Below are 22,569 nucleotides of genomic sequence, written 5' to 3'. Positions count from 1 at the left end.
CTGGATGTGTGCCTGTGAGTCAGAACTGTGCAAACATGCACTCAGCACATTCAGTGACTCCTCTGTGCCATGGACACAGCAATGGCCAAGGCAGCTCTGAGACTTACAGGGCTCAGTCCATAGTGGACACTACCTGTCCCCAGGTAGTGATGACCTTTAGCGGGCAGGGCTGGGATGTGGGACCAGGGAGCTGGTGGTGGTGGGGGCTGTCCCAGAGGAGGTGGTCAGGAAGGGCTTCCTGGAGGAGGAGCTGTGGAGCTACAACCTGGAGGATGCATAGGGTAAGATGAAGGGTTGTGACATGGTGACATGCCTGGTGGCATGTCTCAGGTAAGGGAACAGTGGCAGAGGGTAAGAGGTCACAGCTAGTTAGAGCAAGGGAGATGAGGCTGTAAGGGTTAAGAAGCCCCCTCCCCACGTGTTCAGCACTGTTAGCAGCCTGGGCTCTTCTCCCAAGGGTACTGGGGAGTCATGGTAGGTTCTGAACAAGTGAGCACGGTCAGGCTTGAGCTTCACAAAACTCTGGCTGCTCAGGACTTTCCTGGTGGTCCAATGGTTAAGACTGCACGCTCCCACTGCAGGGAGCATGGGTTTGATCTCACATGCCATGCAGGGTAACAAAAAAAGAAAAGACCAGGAAGGAGGCTAAGTGGGAGGGACCCCAGAGCAATGAGGAGCCTGGACCAGGTGGTCTCAGTGGAAGCAGTGAGAACCCCAAGCAATTGTGGGGTACACTGATGGGTCTTGCCAAAGGCTGTGGGATGAGGATTTGGGGCTCTCTCCTAGGAAGTGGGTTCGGGGTCTGTCGCACAGCAGGAGAGGGAGTGGAGCAGCTGCCTGAGGGGTGGAACCCGCAGCGTGTGCACACGCGCCTGTGTCCACAGCTGGGGCTCTGTACACACCTCCTGGATGCCCTGCCTGGCTCTGCAGGGCACCGTGGCAGAGGTTCTAAGCCCCAGGGCTCCTCTCCTAGAAGTACTGATGAGAACACCCACACAAATAAACAAACAAAAAGGAAACCTGGGAATGCGGGGCACCAACTCCTGGGAGTGCAGGGACACCCAGGGGCCTCAGTCCCCTCACCTACAAGTGGGTGAACCAGTACCCAGCCTGTCGGGAAGGCAGGCACACCACACACCAAGACTCTGGCTGGGTGCTTGGCACAGGCAGCCCTGAGGGTGCTGATGGCACCCCAACAGCTATGGATGCCACAGCCTGGCACGGTTCTGAGCTGAGATTCACCCTTGGGGTCCCCCTGGAGATGAGCTCTTAAGCCCAGAAGCAAGGTCAGTCAGCCAGGGTCCCAGGACCATGGACTGAGGGAGGCTGACTCAACTCTCGGGGCGGTAGGTCTGCCCTCCTGCCCTGCCAGGCCTCCTGAGGCCAGGAGATAATCAGCGGGCACTGGTGAGGCTTTGACACAGCTTTGTGGCTAAGAGTGGTGGGGCGGTGAGGTCATGGCAAGCAGCTTCCCCGTCTGTGAGATGGGACAGTTCTGGAACCCTCTGGGAAGGGGAGAAGGATGAAAAAGGGGCCTGGCCTAGAGCGTCCCTGTGTATGCTCAGGAGAGCCGCCCACACCTGCTCCCTGGGGTGGCAGAGGAAGGAAGGCACGAGGTGGGGGCTCTGCTGAGTTTAAGTTAAACACCCATATGAATTTATTAAATCCAGACTGTGTTAAAGGGCGGTGGTCTGGGAGGAGGGGGGTTGGTGGGGGATCGAGGGACAAGATGACGGACGGCCGTGGGCATCCCTCTGTGGGGCCCCGGCCCCTCCCCCGCCTGGCCCACCCCCTCGGCAGTGCCACATCAGCTTCACCATGATTCCCAATGGTGCTGGGCTGGCGGGGCGTGATGGCTAGAAACACAGAGGAACAGACAGACGGACGGCGCCTCCACAAATGACGGGCCCTGGCCTGCCCCGGCCCCCACGCCTCACGCTGGGCCCCAGCCGTAGGGGGCCTCCCACCGCCCCGGCCCGATCTGTCCAGGGAAAGGGCAATGGGGATGGGGTGGCGAGGGGCCAGGGCGGCAGGGTGGTGGTCACCAGGAGCCTGGGCGGAGGAGGACCAGGAGTGACTAATCCCTTTTTTTGTCCTCTGCTGGCTTTGGAGGGGCTTCCTGGGGCTCGCTGGCAGAGCTGGGCCCCTGGGGGGCCTGGGAGGGCAGGGATGTAGAGGCCTCCTCCCCGGTGGCCTCGGTGGTCGTGGCAGGGCTGGGGGCAGGTGAGAGGGCCCCTGCTGCTGGCGGGGCCTCAGCCACGGGGGCAGCTGCAGTTGGGGCCTCGCCGCTCATGCCAAACTCGTTCACCCGCGTGGGGTCGACGCGGTAGATCCACCGTTGGTAGAGGTAGATGAAGAAGACCACATCTGAGGGAGGGGCAGGGAGGAGGTGGCGTGAGGGACGCAGGCAGGGCCCACTCGGCCCCCAGCTTGCGGCGGGGTGGAGGAGTGGTCCTGCCCAGAGTGGGCTGAGCCCCCAGGCCGGGGACCCTCCCTCAGGCTGGGCCCCGCCCATGCCCAGCTCTGCTGAGAGCCTGCCGGGGGACTGCCGACCAACCCACACACCCACCCACCCACTGGGCCTCACCGTCCCGCAGGCAGCCGATCCGGTACATAACAGGCATCTTGATGACAAAGGCAAACAGGTCGTCGATGAAGGTGTTGAGGGCCTTGTAGGTGAGCATGCGCCAGGGCAGGTGGGCCACAGACTTGAGCTTGTAGTTGATGAAGAGCTGGGGTGTCATGGTGATGAAGCCTGTGGGGTGAGGAAGGGACACCGGTGAGCAGAGGAAAGGGGTCATGACCCTCCACCCCGACTGCATTCCTGGCCTCTGCCCCTTCCTCACTCTGCTCCAGCTACCCCCGGCCTCCTTGCTACTTCCAACAGCCCGGCACATCCTCCTCAGGGCCTTTGCATTCGCTCCGCCTGCGTCACCAGATCTTTGCACAGTTCCCTCCTAGGCATCTTTCAGGCCTTAGTTTACATGTTACCTCCTCAGAGAGGCCCCCCACCAGCTTCAATGCCCCCTCCTTCTCACTCCTTCGTAGCACTCATCACCTGCTCACTGTCTGCCTGTTCACTCTGTCGGTTCCCCTGGGGATGAGGACTGAAACGCACTGTCCAGGGCTTCCTGGAAGCCCTCTCTGACCCCAGAATCAGACTGGGCAGCACTTTGAGGCTGCCCATGTGCCATCCCTGACTACCCCAAAGTATCCCTGTCTGGGGATGGGTCAGTCTCCCCACACTGGACCTCAAGTGTGGAGAGGGCAGGGCCAGGCTGATTCGCTCACTGTCGAGGCCCCAGCACGGGGTTGAGAGCCATGCCTGGATACCTGCCCGGGCACCATGGGGGCTGGGCACCATGGGGGCTGGGCACCCGGGGCCTGCTCACCGAAGGTCAGCAGGAAGCCGTAGAGCATGCTGAGCACCCAGGAGTACCAGCCCTTGTGCTCCAGGTACAGGAGGCTGTAGACGGCGTAGCAGCCCAGCAGCGGGAAGAGGATCCAGGAGAGGTACCGGAACGCCATCTGCGGGGCACAGGCCGGGGCTGGGATGTGGCTCCTTGGGCCCCACCTGGCACCCTGGCTCCTCACCCCCACCCACCCACACCTGGTCTGGCAGGCCAGGCCGGGGGAATTTCCAGGTTGCCCTGGGGACTCTGGACTCAGCCAGGAAGTCGATGTGGCAGACAGAGGACACTGGAGGGAACGACACAAGCCCTAAAGCAAGGGGCTGTCAGCCGACAGGCAGGCGTCCCAGCCCCCAACCACCGCCCAGAGCTGGGGCCCCCAGGAGCGAGCGGGTGCCTGGAGAGGCCCCTGGGGCCCACTGGGAAGGGGGACACTCACGTCATCGTACACTTTGGTTGAGGACTCGACGTATGTGGACTTGTCCTTGAAGGTTGGGCGGGGCAAGAGCCCTGCCACCTTGTGCTCCCGGTCCAGCTGCAGACAAGCAGGGAGGCTGCGGCCAGCTGCCGCACCGGCTCCCGCCCTCCCCCACCCCCAGCCAGCTCCAGCCCCTGACCTTCCCCACTGCTCCCAGTTCCCCTGCCCCATGTGTGACCCGAAAAATCCCCTGGTGTGAAAATCCCCTTGGTCTTGGGAGTGCGGCAGGCACTGGGAATCCCCCGGGGCCAGCTCCAGGGTCTGGCTGGGCCGTGCGACCCCACTCCCAACCTCCCGGGGCTCCCGCCGCGGTGTGGCAGCCCGGCCTTACCCGGACATCCATGACCTTGGTGATCTTCCAGAGGTCGATGAGAACCCCGATGAAGACGCTGACCTGGACCACGAAGTTGGTCTCGTTGTCCAGGATGTAGAGCAGGACAACGAAGGACTGGAAGACACCGAAGAAGACGGAGCGCACAGACAGGCCCTCCAGGGACTGCCGGCTGTTCCAGAACTGGATATCTGTGCACGGGAAGGGGCAGGGGGCAGCCGGGAGGTGAGGAGCCGCCTGGGCCCTGCTGCAGCTCCCTCAAGCCTTGACCTCCTCAGACTCCCAGGACGGCATTGGGTCTGCCAAGGGGGAAGGAGCACACGACTTCCGTTTCCCCTGAGAGTCAGCTCCGTGGGTGCTGCCGAAGCCCCAGACAGGCAGGATCTCTGCAGTCCTCAGGTTGGACATCCCCAACCCCAACCAGGGTCAGTCCCTAGATGGTCAATGATGGTGAGACAGCGGCCATGCTCCGGGGCTCCTCACGCGCTCAGTGCTCAGGGCCGCAGCATCCCAAGGCCACACAGCCTGGCCTGGCAGAATCTACACGGAAGGCGGGTCTGTGTGACACCAGACCTGAGCTGTCCACCCTGGTGCTGTGGTGCCTCCGCTGGGTGGGAAAATCCAGCCCGTGCACTATTTCCGCCCACGGCCCCAAACCCTTGAAGGAACCGGCCGGCACCCACGCTTGGGGCGCGCACAAGGACCACGGGCTCTGCTCTCCAACGGAAGCTCCTTCCTGTGTCCCCCCCAGACCCCTGCCACCCTCCGGGGGCCCCAGCTCAGTCCCCCTGCTGGCCCTGGTCTGCCCGTGGACCCGAGGATCATGGCACTGTGGGACCCTGCTGGGCTGTGCACCTAGCCCCTGCCACCAGAGGAGGCTGACTCAGCACGATGCAGCTCTTCTGAGGGCGAAGCCAGGCCTGTGGTCACAGAGGCATGGCCTGGGTGCTGGCTGCCCAGCCAGCTCTGATTCTGACTCCCGAGCCCCAGCACATCCAACAGACTCACTCGTCTCTTGTCAGACCATTAGACTCTCACAGGACCTCCCCCACCCAATCCTAACTAGGAAGAATGTGTTCAAAGACATACAGGGGTTCTGGCAGGGGTGAGTGGATCCGAGTTCCACTTTAGACCAGAGGGGCAGCAAGCACAGGGTATAAAGCCAGCTTTCCCAGGGCCCACACCCTTTCTCTGTGACCTTGGGCAAGTGACTCCCTCCCCTGTGCCTTCATTTCTGCTTAGGCAAAGAGGGACCCTGAGGGACCGGCTTGCAGCCAGCAGGAGTGTCTGCAAATTGGTGCCCGGAGCGGCACCCACCTGGGCTAACAGACTCCTCCCTACTGGAGTCAGCACCATTTACTGTTGGGTTTTGATGTTACAATTCTCCAGAAAGTAACTCAGTCATGGCCAGACCCTCTTAATAATAAGGATGATAATATTAACAGTACTCATTACTACTACCACTTTCAGAAGCTGCAAAGGGCCAGGCCTCCTTCAGACCAGGGTTCTCCAGAGAAGGAAGAAGTAGCTGGCAGGGCCAGGAGTATGAAGTGGGAGCTGGAGCGGGCTCCCGTATCCAAGTCCTGGCTGGGCTGCTTGGGAGCTATATGACCGTGGGCAAGGAACCAACCTCTCTGATCCGTCAATGTGGGAGGGGATGCTGCCTCCCGGGCCCTGGTCGCGGGGCTTCCATGAGCTCACTGGTGAGGGTGCCCCCACAGTGCCTGGCAGGTGGCCATTGCCCCTGTTGGCCTCTGGCACCTTGGGGTTCTCTGGGGACACGGCTGCCACTTTCCCACTCAGGTGGGCCCTGTCCGCTCCCCCCAAGGGGTCTCCCCCAACGGGTAGCCTGCCGGGCAGGGCGGTGAGAGCAGCTGTGGGGCTTCCCTGCTCCCGGCCTTGGAGTTCCCCGGCCTTGCTTCCTGGCGGTGCCGACCAGACCTTTGCCAGAACAGCGGGCCTGCCCCTCCCCCTGCGACACGCCCGGCGGCCGGGAGTTTCTGGGCTGGGAGTTGGTGGCCGCTCCCTAGGCCTCTGGAGAGCGGGGCTGGCAGGCCACATGCAGGGAGAGGGCCCAAGAGGAAGAGGGAGGGAGTGCACCCTACCCTCCCACACGCACCCCCGTGCCCCCAGTCCCCCATGGCCTCTCACAAGGCCCTGCGGCCCACCCCTACCATTCTTGAAGGCCAGGAACTCAAAGATACTGTGGACGATGGACACGATGATGGTGAGCGCCAGCAGGTAGGGGTTGGTCTCCAGGAGGGCGACCTGGGGCGGGGATGGGGAGATGGCCGTGAGCACCCCCGGGCCCCGGCCAGGGCTGACCGCAGCGGCTCCCCATTAGCCGGCCCATCTCGCCTTCCTCGAGCTCCGGAAGAGCCTGATGATAATCCCACAGACCTGACCCTGGGGCTTCCGGGGAGGGGGCGTGGTGGCCAGGAGGACAGCAGGCCAGAAATGGGCAGATGGGCACAGAGCGGTGGGCGAGGGATGCATGGAGAGGGAGGGGGGAAAATGGGGAGAGAAGAGAGACGGGGACAGCGATGGGGGCAGGCAGAGTATAACTAAGAGAGTCGGAGTGAGGGACAGAAACCCAACACCAGAGACGGCCCCAGGCAAGTGCGGCCAAGACCCAACATGCCAGAGGCGGGCAGAGAAGGATGCTGCTCAAGGACACAGGGCGAGCGAGCAGAGACCTCGAGTCGGAGCCCAGAGGCCAGGCGGCAGGCCGTGGGGCAGAAGGGACAGGTCTAGACCCAGAGGGCCGGCCCGGCCAACAGAAAAGCCACGGCAAAGACGGCCATGGGCGCCTCAGAGGCAGGACCCCCAGCGCCAGCCAGGGCCGGAGGCCGAGTGCCTGCTTCCTGCCCCCCACGGGGAGGGGCCCTGAGAGGTTGTGAAACTGTGGGCAGGAGAGCACCGGCCAGCGGCCCCCAGGCCAGCAGCGCAGTCCACTTCCCCTTCCCCTCCTGCAGCCCGGGAAGGCCCCACCCCTGCCGCACCTTCACCGAGTCCTGCTCCTCGTCTGACTGCTCATACAGCTCGTCACCCAGGAAGTTCCACGGCGACTTGGCGCTCTGGGCGGCGTAGAGCTGCCAGCGCCAGAGCGACAGCGGGCAGAAGGAGACGCGAAGCGGCAGGCTGGCCAGGCTCTCGTTGATGGGGTAGTAGTCCTTCTGCAGGTTCCAGTAGTCGTTGAAGTAGACGATGGGGTAGTAGTCCCCGCTCACGGCGTCGAACTTCACATCTGCAGACACACGGGGCAGCGCTGCCACTCGGCACCCACGCGGGTGGGCCGATTCCAGCCTCCGAGGACCAATGGGTCAAATTCAGATGTCTGCGGGGACCCAGTGGGGCCCCCAGACAGAGACTGGCGCGTAGGGGACATTTCTGGGCTGTGCCAAGGAGTCGAAAGACGGCATGACCTCGGGGGGCGGGGGGGGGGCGGGTGGTGCAGGCTAAGGGCAGGCTGGGCAGGCCCCAAGGGCCACCGCGTGTCAGGATTTTGTGAAAGAGTCAGAAATCTGGCTTCCTGAGTGATGCTGCCCCCATCTCCAAGGTTGGCGGCAGTGTACACCTTCTGGAGAAAGCTCGTGGGCCAGATGAGACCGGTTTGGGCACACGGTGGTCAGCGCTGGGGTCATCAGGGTTGCGGGAGGGAGAGAAAGGGGAGTGTCTAGAGGGTGGGGCAGGAAGCTTGGGAGGGGAGACACCTACTTGGAGACGACAGGGAGTACAGGGGTCGGGGCGTGGGGCCAGGAGATGAGGAAATGGCCCGTCGGGAGCCTGAACAGGGCGGGACTCACACTGGTCCAGGGGAGGCGGCACACTGCCCTTCACCCACGGCGTGTGATCGTCCACAATGTTGATGGTGATGTTGGGGTGCCAGTGGGAGATCACCTCCACGGGTCCGTAGTCCTCGGCCCTCTGAGGGGAGACAGGGGGTAGGGGGCCTCAGAGGCGGCTGCTCACTTCCTCCAGAGGACTCCCACGACCACTGTGACAGCAGAAGAGCAACCACCGCAGGGACCGCTGGCCGAGGGCCGGCCTCTAGACTCCGCTGCCCTGGCTGGCCCCAGCCACCCACTGGAGGACAACACGCAGGTCTGCCCACCTGGATGGGACGGCGTGCCAGGCTGTGGAGTGCAGCCTCCGTGCTCAGGGGCCACCCTCCTGCCTGGAACCACCTTGTGGAGAGGGAGACTCTTGGGGCCGGTTCACATCCTGGGCTGATGGAGAGTGTTCTTTCCAGAGCCACAGTATCAGCCACTGCCTCCTCTGTGCCAGGCCGACCCTGGGCTCTGGGCCCGGCAACTTGGTTGTGAATCGCAGCCCTGCCATCTCCTGGCTCTGACACCTCAGGCAAGTCTGCCTGTGCCGGGACCCACCCAACGGGCTGGCGAGAGGCTTCTGGGTGGGTCTGTGTACAATGCGCAGAGGGCCAGCCCCGCCACTGCCAGAGGTCGGCTGGAACCTCGCCTGGAGCCCTGCTCCCTGAGAGCTAACTGCATCCTGACTCTGCTTCCAGCAAGGGGAACTGAGGCTCAGACATGAAGGCTCCCCCAGTGGCTCAGGGGCCGTGCAGGAAACGACTCCCCTGGGCTGCCTGCTGAGCTGGAAACCTGGGTCCGGACGGCGCCCCCAGGACCTGATGGCTCTGCTCGTGTTTACCTTGATCATTTCTGGGTCAGCTTCTGTCTCTCCCGTCAACAGGTTCTTGGTTTTCTGAAACCGCCGGCGCTTGTATTTGTTGATCACTGCAGGGAGGGAGGCCGGGAAAGGGGTGGACGTTGAGATGGGCTGGCACTCAGGGGACCCAGGCCCCAGACCTCCGCCCACCGACGGCTGCTCACCTGGCTCCTGGTTCCCACTCTTCCACCCACCAACCGACAACAGCAGCAACCAGAGAGCCTGCACTGCCTTCCACATCTCACCTAGCCTCGGGGTCCCCATCTTTATGGCCACAGTAGCATCCATCAAATTGTCCTGTCTTCCCTCTCCACAACTTGCTGCATCCGTTCCATCAGCCCACCCTGGGTGGACGTGCCCTCCAGCACATGCCAAGCACCAGACTACTGCCTCCCCTCCTGGGTCCCCCTCCAGGCCAGCCACAGCACCCCCTCCTTGGTGACCAGAGTCACCTCAGTACTGGCCTCCTGGTGGCCACTCTTGCCCCCTAAGATTCCCTCTGCCCAGGAAAGCCAGATTCTTTGAGACCAAGCCTGTAATCGCATCATCCTTCTGCCTTAGAACCCTGGAGGGCTCCCACTGCCCTGGGCAAGGCCCCTGAGAGGCTCACCACGGCCCCCTTGACTCTCAGCCCATGCCACCTCCCTCCCTCGCCCACCCGACTTCCTTCTCCTCAGATGCGCTGACCCTGAGCCTTCGGACGACCTGCTGCGTCTCCCTGGCAGGGACCCATCAGGGTGGGAATCTTCCTTGGCTCCTTCTCCCCCTTCCAGCCCTTGGTTACATGGCCCTCTGCCCCCTCCACTGAAGGAGACTGCCCAGACCTGCTCCTCGCCATTTCTGCTTCCTTCACAACAGCCCATCACCACCCACTGGTCACCTGTGCACTGGTTTACTTGTCTGCTGTCTGTCCCCTCAACCAGTCTACGAACTGCAGGTGGGGTTCGGCCCATCCTGGACTCTGGCGTATTCTCCACTCTAGGCTGGGCCCATAGTGACAAGCAGCGGGATTGACAAATGTAAACAGGTGGGCCGCGACAGTGCTGGAGAAGGCCGAGCGCCGCCAATGTGGAAAGTACTGTGGGGCTGAGTCCCTGGGCAGGAATGGACCTCACTTCCTCCTGCGGAGGCCAGGTCAGCCACAGGCTCCCTGCCACCCTGCCCCCAACCCTGCCAAAACACGCCAGACAGACAGGGCTGGTGCTTGTTTACACTCTGTCGCCCCGCCTCCTCCCCGGCTGGGTAACTGTTCAGCTCCTCCGTATGTTGGGGCCTCATACGGCCCATCTGAGACTTCATCCTGCCCTCAGGGGCTAGGGAGAGATGAGGAACTGGGAGAGGGAGCTAGCCAAGACTGGGGGCCCCTGGGGTCACACCCTGGCTCTGTCTCCTACAAGCTGGGGGCCATTGGTAAGCTATGTCACCTCCTTGGGCCTCGGTTCCCGCTCTTGACAATGGGGATAAAAGCCTTGCCTTTCCTGGGCAGGACCACTGGGAGGCGGCTCTCTGTTCTACAGAGCGCAGCCAAGCAGACATCCCGGCACAGTCACACTGACACCCGCCACAGGGCCCAGGCCCCTCCCACTCGTTCCCAACTGGGGGCTTCTGGAAGCCATGGACGAGCTCATGCTCAAGAACTCTCCTGGCAATTGACTGAGGGTCTCAGCCCAGGAACAGCTGCTCCTATCATCCCCAGGAATATCATCCCAGCACTTCTATTCTTACTAACGGGGAAGGCATTTGAGACCTAGGCCCCACTTGTCGGGGGAAGGCAGGAAACGCCCAAGGGTGGACACCTTGGGGAACGGATCTGGGGGCGTGCTCCACTGGTCGTGTCACCGTCACTGGACAGGCTCCACACCTGGGGGAAGGAGGCTGTCTGGGGGAGGGAGGGGCCGGCCCCAGAGGAGACAGGCTTCTCCACCGGGGTGGTGAACATTCTGCAACTTGGTGGCATTAGATGGGATTATGATTTGAGATGGAACTGGCTTCCAAAGGGTGAAAGGAGCTCCCGTTTTTAGGAGTTAAAGCTTCTAGAACTACATGCCAAGCACCAACCATGTGGCTCGCTGAAACGGAGATGTGCTATGAGTGCATAACACACTGGACTTTGAAACGGAGCACACGGAAAAGAGTAAAACATCCTGTTAATTTCTTATACTGATTGCATGCTGAAATAACAACACACTGACCTCAGTAAAATTATTACTAACAATCATTTTTTCATCTTTTTTTTTTTTTAAACATGGGCTCTAGATAACTTAAAATGATCTCTGTGGCTGGCGCTGTATCTCTACGGGACAGCACTCTGCTAGAGTCCTGATCGCTGGTCCTTTGGGGGAGGGGGCTTTTCCGATCCCACACTCTCTCTCGTTCTATGCCCTGGAGTGGGCTGGCGTCCCTCCGAGCCCCTGTTCTAAGAGGGCCCAGCTGTGAGGCAAGCCTGGGTGACCCCGGCAGTTTCTCAGGTTCACAGGCTGCAGACTCTATTTTGCAGAGCACGCCAATATCTGTCACACTGACCGTGAACATGACCTGGCCACACAGTGACACAGATCACATTCACTAAAGATGAAACCACAAAGGATGCTGGCACTGAGCAGGGCTGACGGGGGTAACTAGACAGGCGAGCAGCTGCCCGCCTGGGTCACGTTCAAGGGAGCCTCTCAGCATCAGGCACGTGTCACCAGACTTGCAGGGACACATTTTTGGTGGGGTGGGGAGCGGGGGCTGCAGACCACACCCCCTCAGCCCACATCTTCGAGGATGCGCGCCACTGAAGCCCGCCAGCCGGCCGGGTGGAACACCCTGCAGAGCATGGTCCACAGCCACGCTTGCTTAGAGCAGCGCTCGGCACACCCGGGGCCTTCCCGACTCAGCGCTGAGAACTGACAGAGTCAGTCTTTTGTTTCATCCAGTGTAGATGGTCACAAAAGTACTCTCATCCTTTGGGTTATTTTTATACCCAAAGAAGCAGGGAAAGACCTAACCATGCAAATCAACGTGCACCTGCCGCTGCCCCACACGAAACAGCTGGAGGGATCTTAACCAAGTCCACAGGCACAACAGAATCACAGCGAGGGGCGCACAGCAGTTACACGAAGGGGATGGGGCTTTGGTGGGTGGGAGGCAGGGGGTCTTGTTCTCTAGATCTGCTGAAACCCAAGTGTGTCGAGAGAGTCCCGTGACTGACCATTAGGAGACAGTGGACTCAAGGACAGAAGACAAAGAGCAGATGAAAAAATGCCGATAATTATTAACCTCACGGAAAAGAAGTTAGACTAGGAAGGGAAAAATAAACACACACACTGTGTGGTTTAGATGGAGGAAGAGCCACAAACTCAAGATCATTTGAATGTTGAATTTGAATCTAATCAAATTTCGTTCCTGAGCTGAGATTTCCTCTTCCAGAGTAGGAAGTCAAGAGACAATGTCTAGAACAGAAAAACCCAAAGACTGCAGCATCGCCTTGTTACTGGGAGCCTTGAAGATTAAGGAGCAGACACAGCTAGAGCAGCTGCCAGTGGGGAGTGGAAACCGGGGGAGCCTGAGAGGGGGTGGGCAGGAGATGGGTGAGTTCTGCTGTCTGGTTGAATTTACTTGAGTTTTAAACCATGTGCTTGTAACAAGATTTAAAACAAAAAAAAATTTTAAGAAGAGGCCGAGGGTAGAGAGAAGCTCAGTTTCAGTACAAGGCTGTGTAAATGGCCACAGTTCTGACCTGGGGCTTCTTGGGGTCACTGGCAGTCCCAGGGTTTGCTCACCAGATCAAGCTTCTCAGGGGTGCGCCTGGCGCTCGGCGGCACCAGCAGGCTGAGAATGCAGCCAGTCTGCTGATGTGGCCCTGCCAGCCTGCCTCATCAAGAGCGGCCCCGCGCAGAGGCGTGTGTTGGGGGGTGTGGGGGGACAGAGGCTTGGAATACAGCCACGTAGAACGCACCCAAACCTGCAGCTCGGAAGCCTCACCAGGCCCCAAGAGAGGCCCCAGACGCCCACTGTGCAGCACTCATTCCAGGAGCAGCTGACATGGATGACCGGAGATCACGCTGGATGGAACCGACGGCCAAGGGCCTTCTGCTTTCCCTCTGCTCGCCCAGTCCAGCTAGCATCTGCCCCCAGACTACTCTGGACCCTCTGGTCTGCCAGGCCCAGAGGTCTGCACTGTGCACGGCCGGCCCGCCCTCCCCTTCTGTGACACCAACTCCTCTCCCTCCAAAGGCCCTTTCTCCACCTGCTCTAAGCAGATTCTTCTCCTGCCTGTCCATGGGTGTCCAGAGACAAGCAGGGTACGCGGGGTTCGAGTCCGGCCACACCAGCCGGACCTCAGGGCGGGGAGGAACTTACTCCGAGACATGTGGACTGTGGCGAGCCGGCGGTACAGCGCCTTCTGCCGAGGGTCTGGGTGGAAGCCACTCTTGGTGAAGTAGACGTGGATGTAGATGGAGCCGTTCTGCTGGACACTCTGCAAGGTGGTGCATGGGGACAAGGAGACAGTGACATCCCCACCCTCACCCCCATGTCCTGAGTGCTCGGGGTGGGCAGTGTAGCTGAGGGGTTGAGGCCGGACACTGGAGTTAGACTCCAATTCAAAACCGGGCTCCAGCACACAATAGCTGTGTGGCTCGCTGAGCCTCAGGGTCCATGTGCAGGACACAGATGGTCAGCACGGAGGGCACAGGAGGCCCGTAAGGAGCACCCGGGGTCGCTGAGCCCAGAGGACGAGCTCAATAAACACCAGAGGCCCGAAGTCATTAAACGGTACAACAATGGAGGTCAGACCCTGCTCTGCACACTTTGAATGGCAACTGCCCGATCCCGTGAGTTCACATCCACACAACGCACGTAAACCTCAGGCAGTGGGGCATGTTATTATCCCATTTTCCAGATGTGGTGACTGAGGCCCACGTGGAGAGGCTACAGGCAGTGAGTAAGTGGATCTGTCCAAACCCAGTCTGTGGGCTCCCCCAGGGCCCTGCCTCTCACCGTCTGTGTCCTCCTGGGTCCTTCGCCACTCTTCTCATGCCCCCTCCCTGCCCGCCCTTCCCCCAGCATAGATGAGAAACCGAAGCAGGGAGGCCAAAGCCTGGCCGGAGCCTCTCTGTCTGACTTTCATGGGAGCTGGGAGTCACTTGGCCGCACTGTGTCCTCAACTTCCGTCTTTTAAGCCCACCTCTGTGCTAACTATGTTTTTTATTTCTTTTTATTTTTACGTTTTATATTTTATGCTGTTTTCACATCTGGCGGAGGAGAGACTGCTCCTCCCAGGGCTAGCTGACTCCTAGAAATAATAAGCAACTCACCTGCTTTCAAAGACACCTTTAAAACGCAAACCAAGACGCCCAAGTCCACACCCACAACAAGCCCTTTGTTTGACTCTCATACCCCAGGCTGCACTGAAGCACCCAGGGCAGGCACCAGACAACTAGAGACCACCCCTCCAGCCTGGAGCCTACACACTGACCAAGCTGGCCAGTCCTAAGCTGTTTCCCCTCCTGGCCTGCCTTTCCCCAGGAAACCTCAATGGAGGGAGGTTTTGGCGGAGGCCTCCCCTCGCCCCTTGGAAGTGCTCCTGCCCAAACCTGGCACTTTCGCATGTGGCCCTGCATGGTGTGGTGGGCCCCCTCCTCCCAGGAAATGTAAGTAGTAAATTCTTCTTCCAGTGGCACTGGCTTCTCCATATCGCTGCTCGGTTACCTCCCTAAATCAACATCAGGGACAACTTGGACACCCTCCCGTCACAAAGCTGGGAAGGAAGGTGAGCTCCAAGTCTTTGGGAGCAGCCCTCACTGCCTGGCTTCCTGCCCCGCAGCCCTCCTGGGATCTTGGGGAGGGGTCTAGGGGCTGGACGTGAAGTCTCCGCGGGAGGAGTCACCCCTCCCATGGCCTGGGCTGTCCTGCCTGCCTCAGAAGGCCTGCATCCGCCCCACCACCTCCAGCTGCCAGACAGACCAAGCCAGAGCCGGACGTGGCACCCCTCCTCCCTAGGAGGCTGAAGACAAGACCTGATGGGGAGGCATGAGTGAGGGCAGCCCCAGAGAGACGGCAACATTCAGAGCCATCAAGTTCACGGATGCTTCAACAGTCACGGACTCTGCACCCAGCCCACTGCTGGGCAGAGCAGGGGACACAGCGGTGCCCAAGATGGCCCTGGCCTTACCGTCACAGGGTTCTCAGTCCCACACGGAAAGAGATCCATATTCAGGTAGCGACCACCCCCCTCCAGAGTTGGCAAGGCTTGGTGGGGGAGCCCAGAGAGGGCTCTGCCTGAGCCTGATGTCAGGGAGAGCTTCCTGGAGGAGGTGGGATCAGAACCTGGGGCTGTCAAAGTTCACAGTCAGACAGCCTGAGTTCAAAACTCACTGGTTGTGTGACCCTGGGTGTGGCCTCTCTGTACCTAATCTTCCTCATTCGTCAAATGGAAAGAAAAGTTCCCACTGCCCTGGGCGGTTCCCCTCAGTCAGTCTAGCCTGGTGCCCAGTATGCAGTGAGCACTTAATCAATACTAACTGTATTTTTCAAACCAGGCTGCCTGACTGGACACCTCCAGGGCGATTACTGATCTTTCACTGGTTTAAAACACAGATCACAACCCTGAAAGCAGGTGGGAGGCCAATTCCAACTCCATCTGCCTGGAGAGGTCAGGGGGACGAGGCCCAGAGACCTCGGGGAGTTGCCTGTGCTCAACAGCGTGTGGACTGAAGGTAGAGCCAGGATTGGAACCCTCAATCCTGACTGCCAGCCTAGAAGCTGGTTCAAGCAAGCGCCCTGAGTGCTGGTCCAGCAGCCGTGAAGCCGGAAACCAGAAGCTGTGCCCACCTGTGGAATGTCGAGCTCAGCAAAGTGCTCGTAGCAGCCGTCTGAGTTCTCGCCACTAGTCCAGTCGCCGTACACGAGGTCTTGCTGCTCCCAGAAGAGCGCCGACGTGGCGTTGAAGTCTGTAAAGTGCTCGTGCTCAGAGATGTACACGTGCAGGTTCTGTCAGGAGAGGAAGCGGGGGGAGTGAGCCAGGGCTGCTCATAGGAGCCTCTGAAGGTTGACAGATTAAAGAGCAGATAAGGAGCTGTCATCACAGTAATATGAACAATCTGGGGTGGGGAGGGGTAGTGGGGAAAAGCGTGGCCACTGACAGAATAAATCTCTTTCCTCATACCCCACCACGTCTGTCCTGGTCTGAGCCTATGGCGTCTAAGAAGGTGTGCACGCTCGAGTCAGGTCCGACTCTGTGCGACCCCATGGACTGTAGCCCGCCAGGCCCCTCTGTCCATGGGATTTCCTAGGCAAGAATACTGGAGTGGGTTGCCACTGCTTTTCCAGGGGAATCTTCCCAACCAAGGGATCCACCTTGAGTCTTAACAATGGCCAGTCTGCCGATTAGAACTTGGGGTTAGAAAGGATCCGAACCTCCCTGCATTATGTTCCCTCTCAGCCTCTCACGGGCTTCTTCATCAGAATTCCCACGGATAAAGCCCAGTCACGGTGTGCAGCAGTGTCGGCCGGCTACTGAGAAGCCAGGGACGCTGCAGACGCAGCATCGGAACCCCCTCCCTTCTCACGTCCCCGTGGCCTTCTCTCTCCAGAACCTGGAAGTCTCCTGATAAGGACCAGCTGGACAGTGGTGAGCCTGCTGGCCAGAATTCCGAGAAATCTGGCATCCCAGAGCTCTGGAGAACCACAAACGTGGGAGAAGCCAAGACTGTTGAGGTCAGAACACCGGCTGCTCCTGCATGATGTCCCTCTTCCCCAGAGGGGACACCAGCCCAAACCTGAAAGAGCTTCCTGGTTCCTCGTAAAGTCACTTGAGTGACTCAGGTTTCATAGGCTGAAGATGAACCTAGAGTCTTTTGACCCCAGACCCGTGCACAGACCTGCCTGTGACGAGGGATGGCGTCGGTGCTGACTGCCCGTGTCACTCCCCTCCCCCTCACCTCCCAGGTCTGGCTTCCCAGCCAGCGGTTACCATTAAAGTGTCTTTGGGGAACAGGTTGCGGCTGGCGACGCGCGGGGCTCCTCCGGGGCCTGCCTGGTCCTGAGGGGCCGGCCCTCTGCGGAACCAGCTGCTGATGGCCCAGATGATGAAGATCCTGAGGAGGCAAGCAGGGCAGGTGGTGAGTCCTTTTCTTCCCAGTGTGGCTACCCCTGACCTGACTCAGCACCTGCTGGGGCCTGACTGGGTCTGATCAGGGGTGGGGGGGTCCCTGAGAAGGCAGTTGCAGGGCTGCTGAGAAGACCAGATGCCCCCAAAGGCCATGCCTTGGGACAGACCCCAGATGCTTGTGTCCGCCAGTGGCGGGGTCCTGGTGCTGACTCCCACCGGAGTCTGGTGGCCACAAGGGCTCAGAAACCTCGAAACCTCAGAACTAGGAAACCTCATGTCCCAGTCCCCTGGAATCCCAAAGCTGAGAACCCTGGAATCTGGAATCCCACCATTCTGGAGGCACAGACATTAGGGAGAGCAACATCTCAGAACTTCAAGTCAGCTGAAAACCGGAGGAGCAGATAGCAAGGAATCGTGAGTCCCTATTTTTAGTAACGTTGGGCTAGGTTATGCAGACCAACTCTCCTGCTGGAAACTAGTTGGAGGAGTTATGTAGGAAATTCCCCGGCAGGCCAGTGGTTAGGACTCTGCGCTTTCACTGCTGAGGGTGTGGGTTCAATTCCTGGTTGCAGATCTAAGATCCTACAAGCCTTGTTGCATGGCCAAAAAAAATATACATATATAGTAAGAAAATACCAACACTAGTTTTATATATATATGTATTTATTGGAGAAGGCAATGGCACCCCACTCCAGTACTCCTGCCTGGAAAATCCCATGGACGGAGGAGCCTGGTAGGCTGTAGTCCATGGGGTCAATGAGGGTGGGACATGACTGAGCGACTTCACTTTCACTTTTCACTTTCATGCATTGGAGAAGGAAATGGCAACCCACTCCAGTGTTCTTGCCTGGAGAATCTCAGGGACGGGGGAGCCTGGTGGGCTGCCATCTATGGGGTCGCACAGAGTCGGACACGACTGAAACGACTTAGCAGTGGCAGCAATTTTATATATATAATTACAAGTCTTAATACAGCAATATATTCTTTATATTCTTCATATATTCTTACATATATTTTTATACATAACACATGTAAATATATATTCTCTTTATTCATTTTTGTTAAAGTATAGTTGTGTAGACATATTTCTTTTCTTCTCAGTTAAAGCAAATACATTAGAGTTAGTTTCTCAATTTACAAAATTGAATGAACATAATATACAACCTTTGAGTTGAAAATGAAGCAGAGGTATTTCCAGGATACACTTTTAAAGGAGAAAGGCAAGGGGAAGGAAAATATATAGTTACCCTTCCATATTGTGTAATATACTTAAAAACCCCACAGAAAATCTGAACTGGAGGAAAGAGAAATGCAAGTTGGTGTCTAGTGGGGACAGTCTCAGATGGGGAAGATGAAGAGTTTTGGAGAAGTTTGGCAATAATGGCTGCACAGTAATGCGAATGTACTTAACGCCACAGAACGGTGCCCCTAAAAACGGTTAAAATGGTAAATTTTGTGTTATATACATTTTTTGCTGCAATAAAAAGAAAAGAAAAATCCCAACAATCTGTAATGCACCTTTATGCCATCAGAAAAGCAAAGACAGGTATAAAGTACAAATCAACTTTAAAATGGACCCCTTGCTTTGAGGGAACAGGAAAGATCTGGGGGCAAGCAAAAACAGGACAAAATGCCTCAAAACACAATACTGTCTTTAAAAACATTCGCGCAGAGGCTTCCCTGGTGGCTCAGTGGTGAAGATTCCGCCTGCCAATGCAGGAGGCATGAGTTCCATCCCTGCTCTGGGAAGATCCCCACATGCCAAGGAACAACTAACTCTGTACGCCACAACTACTGAACCTGCGCTCTAAAGCCTGGGAGCCGCAACTACTGGAGCCAGCAAGCCCCCAGGCCCACGCTCTGCAGCAAGAGACGCCGCCGCAGGAAAAGCCTGCGCACTGCAATGAAGAGCAGCCCCGGCTCGCTGCAACGAGACGAAAGCCCACGCAGCGCAAGGATCGCCACCAACACAGCAGTGATGGATGCTGGCTACCAGTGGGTGATTTGTATTTTCTTCTTTATGCTTTGCTTTCTGAATATTTTTTAATGAACAAAATAAAAGCCCCCCAATAAGACTATAGCAAACTGCTAGTTTTCTCCCAATATTCATCTTCCCCTTCTCCATCAGAAAGAAAACACCTAAATTTTAACTGGACCTCTTGGCTACTTGGAATGAAGACTACAAGTCTAGCATTTCAGCTAGGTGTAGACACACGGTGAAGTCCTGGCCAGTAAAGTGTAAGAACAGTATGTCATACAAGTATCTTCAAGAGACAGAGCGTCCCTCCTTGACTTCTTCTTCCCTCCTGGGACGTGGACATCGTGGCCACATCCTCAGCAGCGGTTTTAGGCCATGAGGATAGACGGCAAAATCCAGGAATGAACACAGAGCAGGAAGGGATCTGGGATGCAGAACACTGCATAACCCTGGTCTGCCTAAGTCCAGAATAGTACACGAGACAGAGGGAAAGTTCTATTGTGTTAATTCAGGTCTCTCATATACATGCAGCTCTGTAATTACTAAATGAGACAAGGACTTATTGATCACAGGTGTGAAAAGCCAGACAGTTGCCTCTTGAACAACCAAGGTTTGAACACACAAATCCTTTTCAGTAGTAAATACTACAGTACTACCCAATCCACGGATGGTTGAGCCTGTAGATGTGGGACGGCAAATACAGAGGAGTCGCCACACAGAAGGCCAACTATACGCTACACGTGGATACACAGCACAGGCACCCAATCCCCACGTGGTTCAACCGTGCAAGAGGCTGTGTTCAGCTGTGTGGCGGAAAGGTTAAGTGCTCAGCCTCTAAGCTGCAATATCTGCATCCAAAGTCCAGCTCTGCTACTTCCTGACTGTGAGACCTCAGGCAGGACTCAACCTCTCCAGGCCTCCATTTCCTCAACAGTTAAAATGAGAACAATACTACCTACCACGTAGGGTTGTTTATAAGCATTAGATGCATGATACGTACGTGCACACACATGATATATACATCATCTAGAATGGAGCCTGGTACCTACAGTAAATGCTTTAGACGTGTCAGCTATCACCGCTACTTTCATCATAGGAAAAAAGGCATACAACAAACTCTGAACTGGAAAAATGCTACAAGGGAATTCTAGTGTGCGTGGGTACCTCCCTGCTGAGCCCCAAACCACACTGAAGGGCAGGATGAGGCGCAGGGACTTGCCTCTGCCTGTACAAGGCACACAGCCCTGGGGTCTCGGGGGCCACGCTCAGCTGACCCATCTGCTGCCACCCCAGGAGGTCCCCGATGCACAGGGCTGGGGAAGGTCTGACACTGGTGATCTCCAGGGGCCCCCTACACTTCCAAGAGAAGCTCTGATTTTAGTAAACATGCCAAGAGAGAGTGTGGGAGCAAGGACATCCACAGGCAGCTCTGCCCTGACTTGGCGCGTGGCCTGCAGGGGACCCATCGACTCTGGGCTTCTGTGCCCGTGTCTAAGACGTGGCAGGCCAGACCAAACTTTCTGCAGGATTCCAGATCCCCAGTTCCCTCCAGTGTGCACCATCTGCTCATTGCGGGCCCTCTCGGATGCAGCCCACGGATGCAGCCCACCATCCCCACCTCCCAGACGAGGAGGCCCAGCCCAAAGATACCAGGGCTGGCCTCACCTACTGCTTTTCAACTGACTGGAGTGAGCAAATAAAAGAGACTTCCCACCCACCTCAAGCAGGCAGTCTATCAATACATTCACAGAAAATATTAAGTATATAAAAAAGCATATGGTAAGTATATAAAAAAGCATATGAAACCGCCCTCCCATCCCACCCCTACTCCAGGTAACCACTGGTATCGTTGCAGGAGGCAGTGAAAACCATGGTCTACCCTCTACTCCCCCAAAAGGCCACTCTCACAGCCTGCTCCATGCTTCTGAGAGTTCACAGGCCCCTGAGCACAAAGCCTGAAGCCCATCTAAGAACTCTGGATGGAGAAGGTCCCCGGGCAGCCATGGGGACCGCTTCTTGGTGCTGCCTGGTTCTAGGGAAGGAAATGACCCAACACTGTGTTGTATGAAGAACGCCTATCTGAAGGAAGCTCTCTTATGTACTGATGTGGAGAGGTTTCGGAGATACATTGTTAATGAGAAAAATCAAGGTGCAGAACTGTGTAAAATAGGCTACCTCTTATGTAAAAATGAAGGGAAAGATAAAAATAATCTGTATTCCTAGGAGCCTGAAGCATGAAAAGAAGAAACTGATATATAAGATAAGAAGATCCTAACTCCTTACTGGGCTTCCCAGTTGGCACCAGCGGTAAAGAACCCGCCTGCCAATGCAGGAGATGTAAGAGACGTGGGTTCGATCCCTGGGTTGGGAAGATCCCCTGGAGAAAGGAATGGCAACACACTCCAGTATTCCTGCCTGGAGAACCCCATGGACAGAGGAGCCTGGCGGGCTATGGTCCATAGAGTTGCTATTGGACATGGGGGCAAGGGGACGGGAGGGAGTGAACAGGGAAGAGAAGGGAGGGGCTCCACGGAAGAAGAAACCCACCCGGGAGATTCCTCCCCCCACCTCCCACACCCTCCTGGAGGCTCCCCAGGGCTTGGTCAGAGGCTGGGCTTCCAGAAGGTAGGTCCTGTCCTCCTGGCACCTGGGATGATCATACGAATCCACAGGCAAAAGGTTCGAAAGGACAGCCCGTATGGCCCCACTTACAGGAGGCACCCAGAGCAGTCAGCTTCAGAGAGACAGAAGGTGCTGTAGAATGGTGGTGGCCAGGGCTGAAGGGGGTGTGGGAGAGACAGGAGTCAGTGTTTCATGGGTACAGAGCTGCGGACTCTGTGTGTGCCCAGTCCTGTCCGACTCTTTGTGACCCCATGGACTATAGCCCGCTAGGCTCCCCCATGGGAAGAAATTTTCCAGGCAAGAATACTAGAAAAGAAAGTGAAAGTGAAATCGCTGTCCTGTCCGACTCTTTGCGATCCCATGGACTGTAGCCTACGAGGTTCCTCCATCCATGGAATTTTCCAGGCAAGAGTACTACTGCAGTAGGTTGCCATTTCCTTCTCCTGGGGATCTTCCCAACCCAGGGATCAAATCTGGGTCTCCTGCATTGCAACTAGATGCTTTTACTGTCTGAGCCACAAACCCATGTCTCTTGCGTCTCTGGCACTGGCAGGCGGATTCTTTACCACTGAGCCACCTGGGAAACCCACAGAGTTTCAGTTTGGGGAAGATGACAAAGTTCTGCAGATAGATGGTCTGATGGTTGCGTGACAGTATCAATATGCCAAATGCCACTGAATGGCACACTTAAGGATAATTAAATGGGACCTCCCTGGTGGTCCAGAGGTTACCACTCTAGGTTTCCAGTGCAGGGGGGCACAGGTTCCATCCCTGGTCGGGGCACTAAAATCCCACGTGCCTTGCAGTGCGGCCAAAATATAAAAAGCTAAAATGCTAGATTTTATGTAATGCAAATGTTGTGGCTGAACTGCGTCCCCACCCCACCCCACCCCACGTTCACGTGTTGGCAGTCCTAACCCTCAGTATCTCAGTGCCAGTACGGGCAGATGGGGCCTTTGAAGAGGT

General features: G+C 57.5%; 1 protein-coding gene across 1 annotated transcript in view; it reads right to left on the bottom strand.

The window, feature by feature from the left end:
• Window positions 1-1,629: 1,629 nt before the first annotated feature.
• The window catches only part of CLPTM1 (CLPTM1 regulator of GABA type A receptor forward trafficking), a 27,931-nt gene continuing 6,991 nt past the window's right edge, over window positions 1,630-22,569 (bottom strand). Inside the window, exons 3-14 of the mRNA XM_027978464.3 lie at window positions 16,866-16,989; window positions 15,725-15,883; window positions 13,253-13,370; window positions 8,891-8,976; window positions 8,026-8,146; window positions 7,222-7,466; window positions 6,394-6,487; window positions 4,220-4,410; window positions 3,850-3,945; window positions 3,393-3,528; window positions 2,588-2,755; window positions 1,630-2,367 (exon numbers count right to left, since the gene is read on the bottom strand). Coding sequence (XP_027834265.2) covers window positions 2,078-2,367; window positions 2,588-2,755; window positions 3,393-3,528; window positions 3,850-3,945; window positions 4,220-4,410; window positions 6,394-6,487; window positions 7,222-7,466; window positions 8,026-8,146; window positions 8,891-8,976; window positions 13,253-13,370; window positions 15,725-15,883; window positions 16,866-16,989 — 1,828 coding nt within the window. The 3' untranslated portion in view covers window positions 1,630-2,077. The remainder of the gene's footprint in view (window positions 2,368-2,587; window positions 2,756-3,392; window positions 3,529-3,849; window positions 3,946-4,219; window positions 4,411-6,393; window positions 6,488-7,221; window positions 7,467-8,025; window positions 8,147-8,890; window positions 8,977-13,252; window positions 13,371-15,724; window positions 15,884-16,865; window positions 16,990-22,569) is intronic.

Source organism: Ovis aries, chromosome 14, assembly GCF_016772045.2.
Source record: "Ovis aries strain OAR_USU_Benz2616 breed Rambouillet chromosome 14, ARS-UI_Ramb_v3.0, whole genome shotgun sequence".
Taxonomy (NCBI): Eukaryota; Metazoa; Chordata; class Mammalia; order Artiodactyla; family Bovidae; genus Ovis; species Ovis aries.
The sequence above is the reverse complement of the archived record's forward strand: the minus strand, read 5'-3'. Positions and strand labels throughout refer to the sequence as shown.